We start from the raw sequence: 219 nt of genomic DNA on the forward strand, positions 1-219 counted from the left end.
CCCATCAAGCGGATCCAGCGGCAGACGCCCACCTACATTGTGACACCCAGCCGGGACAAGGAGCCTGTCTTCGAGGTGACGGGCATGCCCGAGAACGTGGACCGGGCGAGGGAGGAGATCGAGGCGCACATCACCATGCGGACAGGCTCCTTCATCGACGTCAACGCCGACAATGACTTCCACTCCAACGGCACCGACGTCTGCCTCGACCTGCAGGGC

General features: G+C 63.9%; 1 protein-coding gene across 1 annotated transcript in view; it reads left to right on the forward strand.

Moving 5' to 3' along the window:
* Positions 1–3: 3 nt before the first annotated feature.
* LOC104466522 (RNA-binding protein MEX3D-like) overlaps positions 4–219 on the forward strand; it is a gene marked incomplete at both ends in the record, with an annotated part of 529 nt that continues 313 nt past the window's right edge. The window contains one exon of the mRNA XM_010079962.1: positions 4–212. Within this exon, the coding sequence (XP_010078264.1) occupies positions 4–212 (209 nt within the window). The remainder of the gene's footprint in view (positions 213–219) is intronic.

The sequence above is a fragment of the Pterocles gutturalis genome, unplaced genomic scaffold (genome assembly GCF_000699245.1).
Source record: "Pterocles gutturalis isolate BGI_N339 unplaced genomic scaffold, ASM69924v1 scaffold40159, whole genome shotgun sequence".
Classification (NCBI taxonomy): domain Eukaryota; kingdom Metazoa; phylum Chordata; class Aves; order Pterocliformes; family Pteroclidae; genus Pterocles; species Pterocles gutturalis.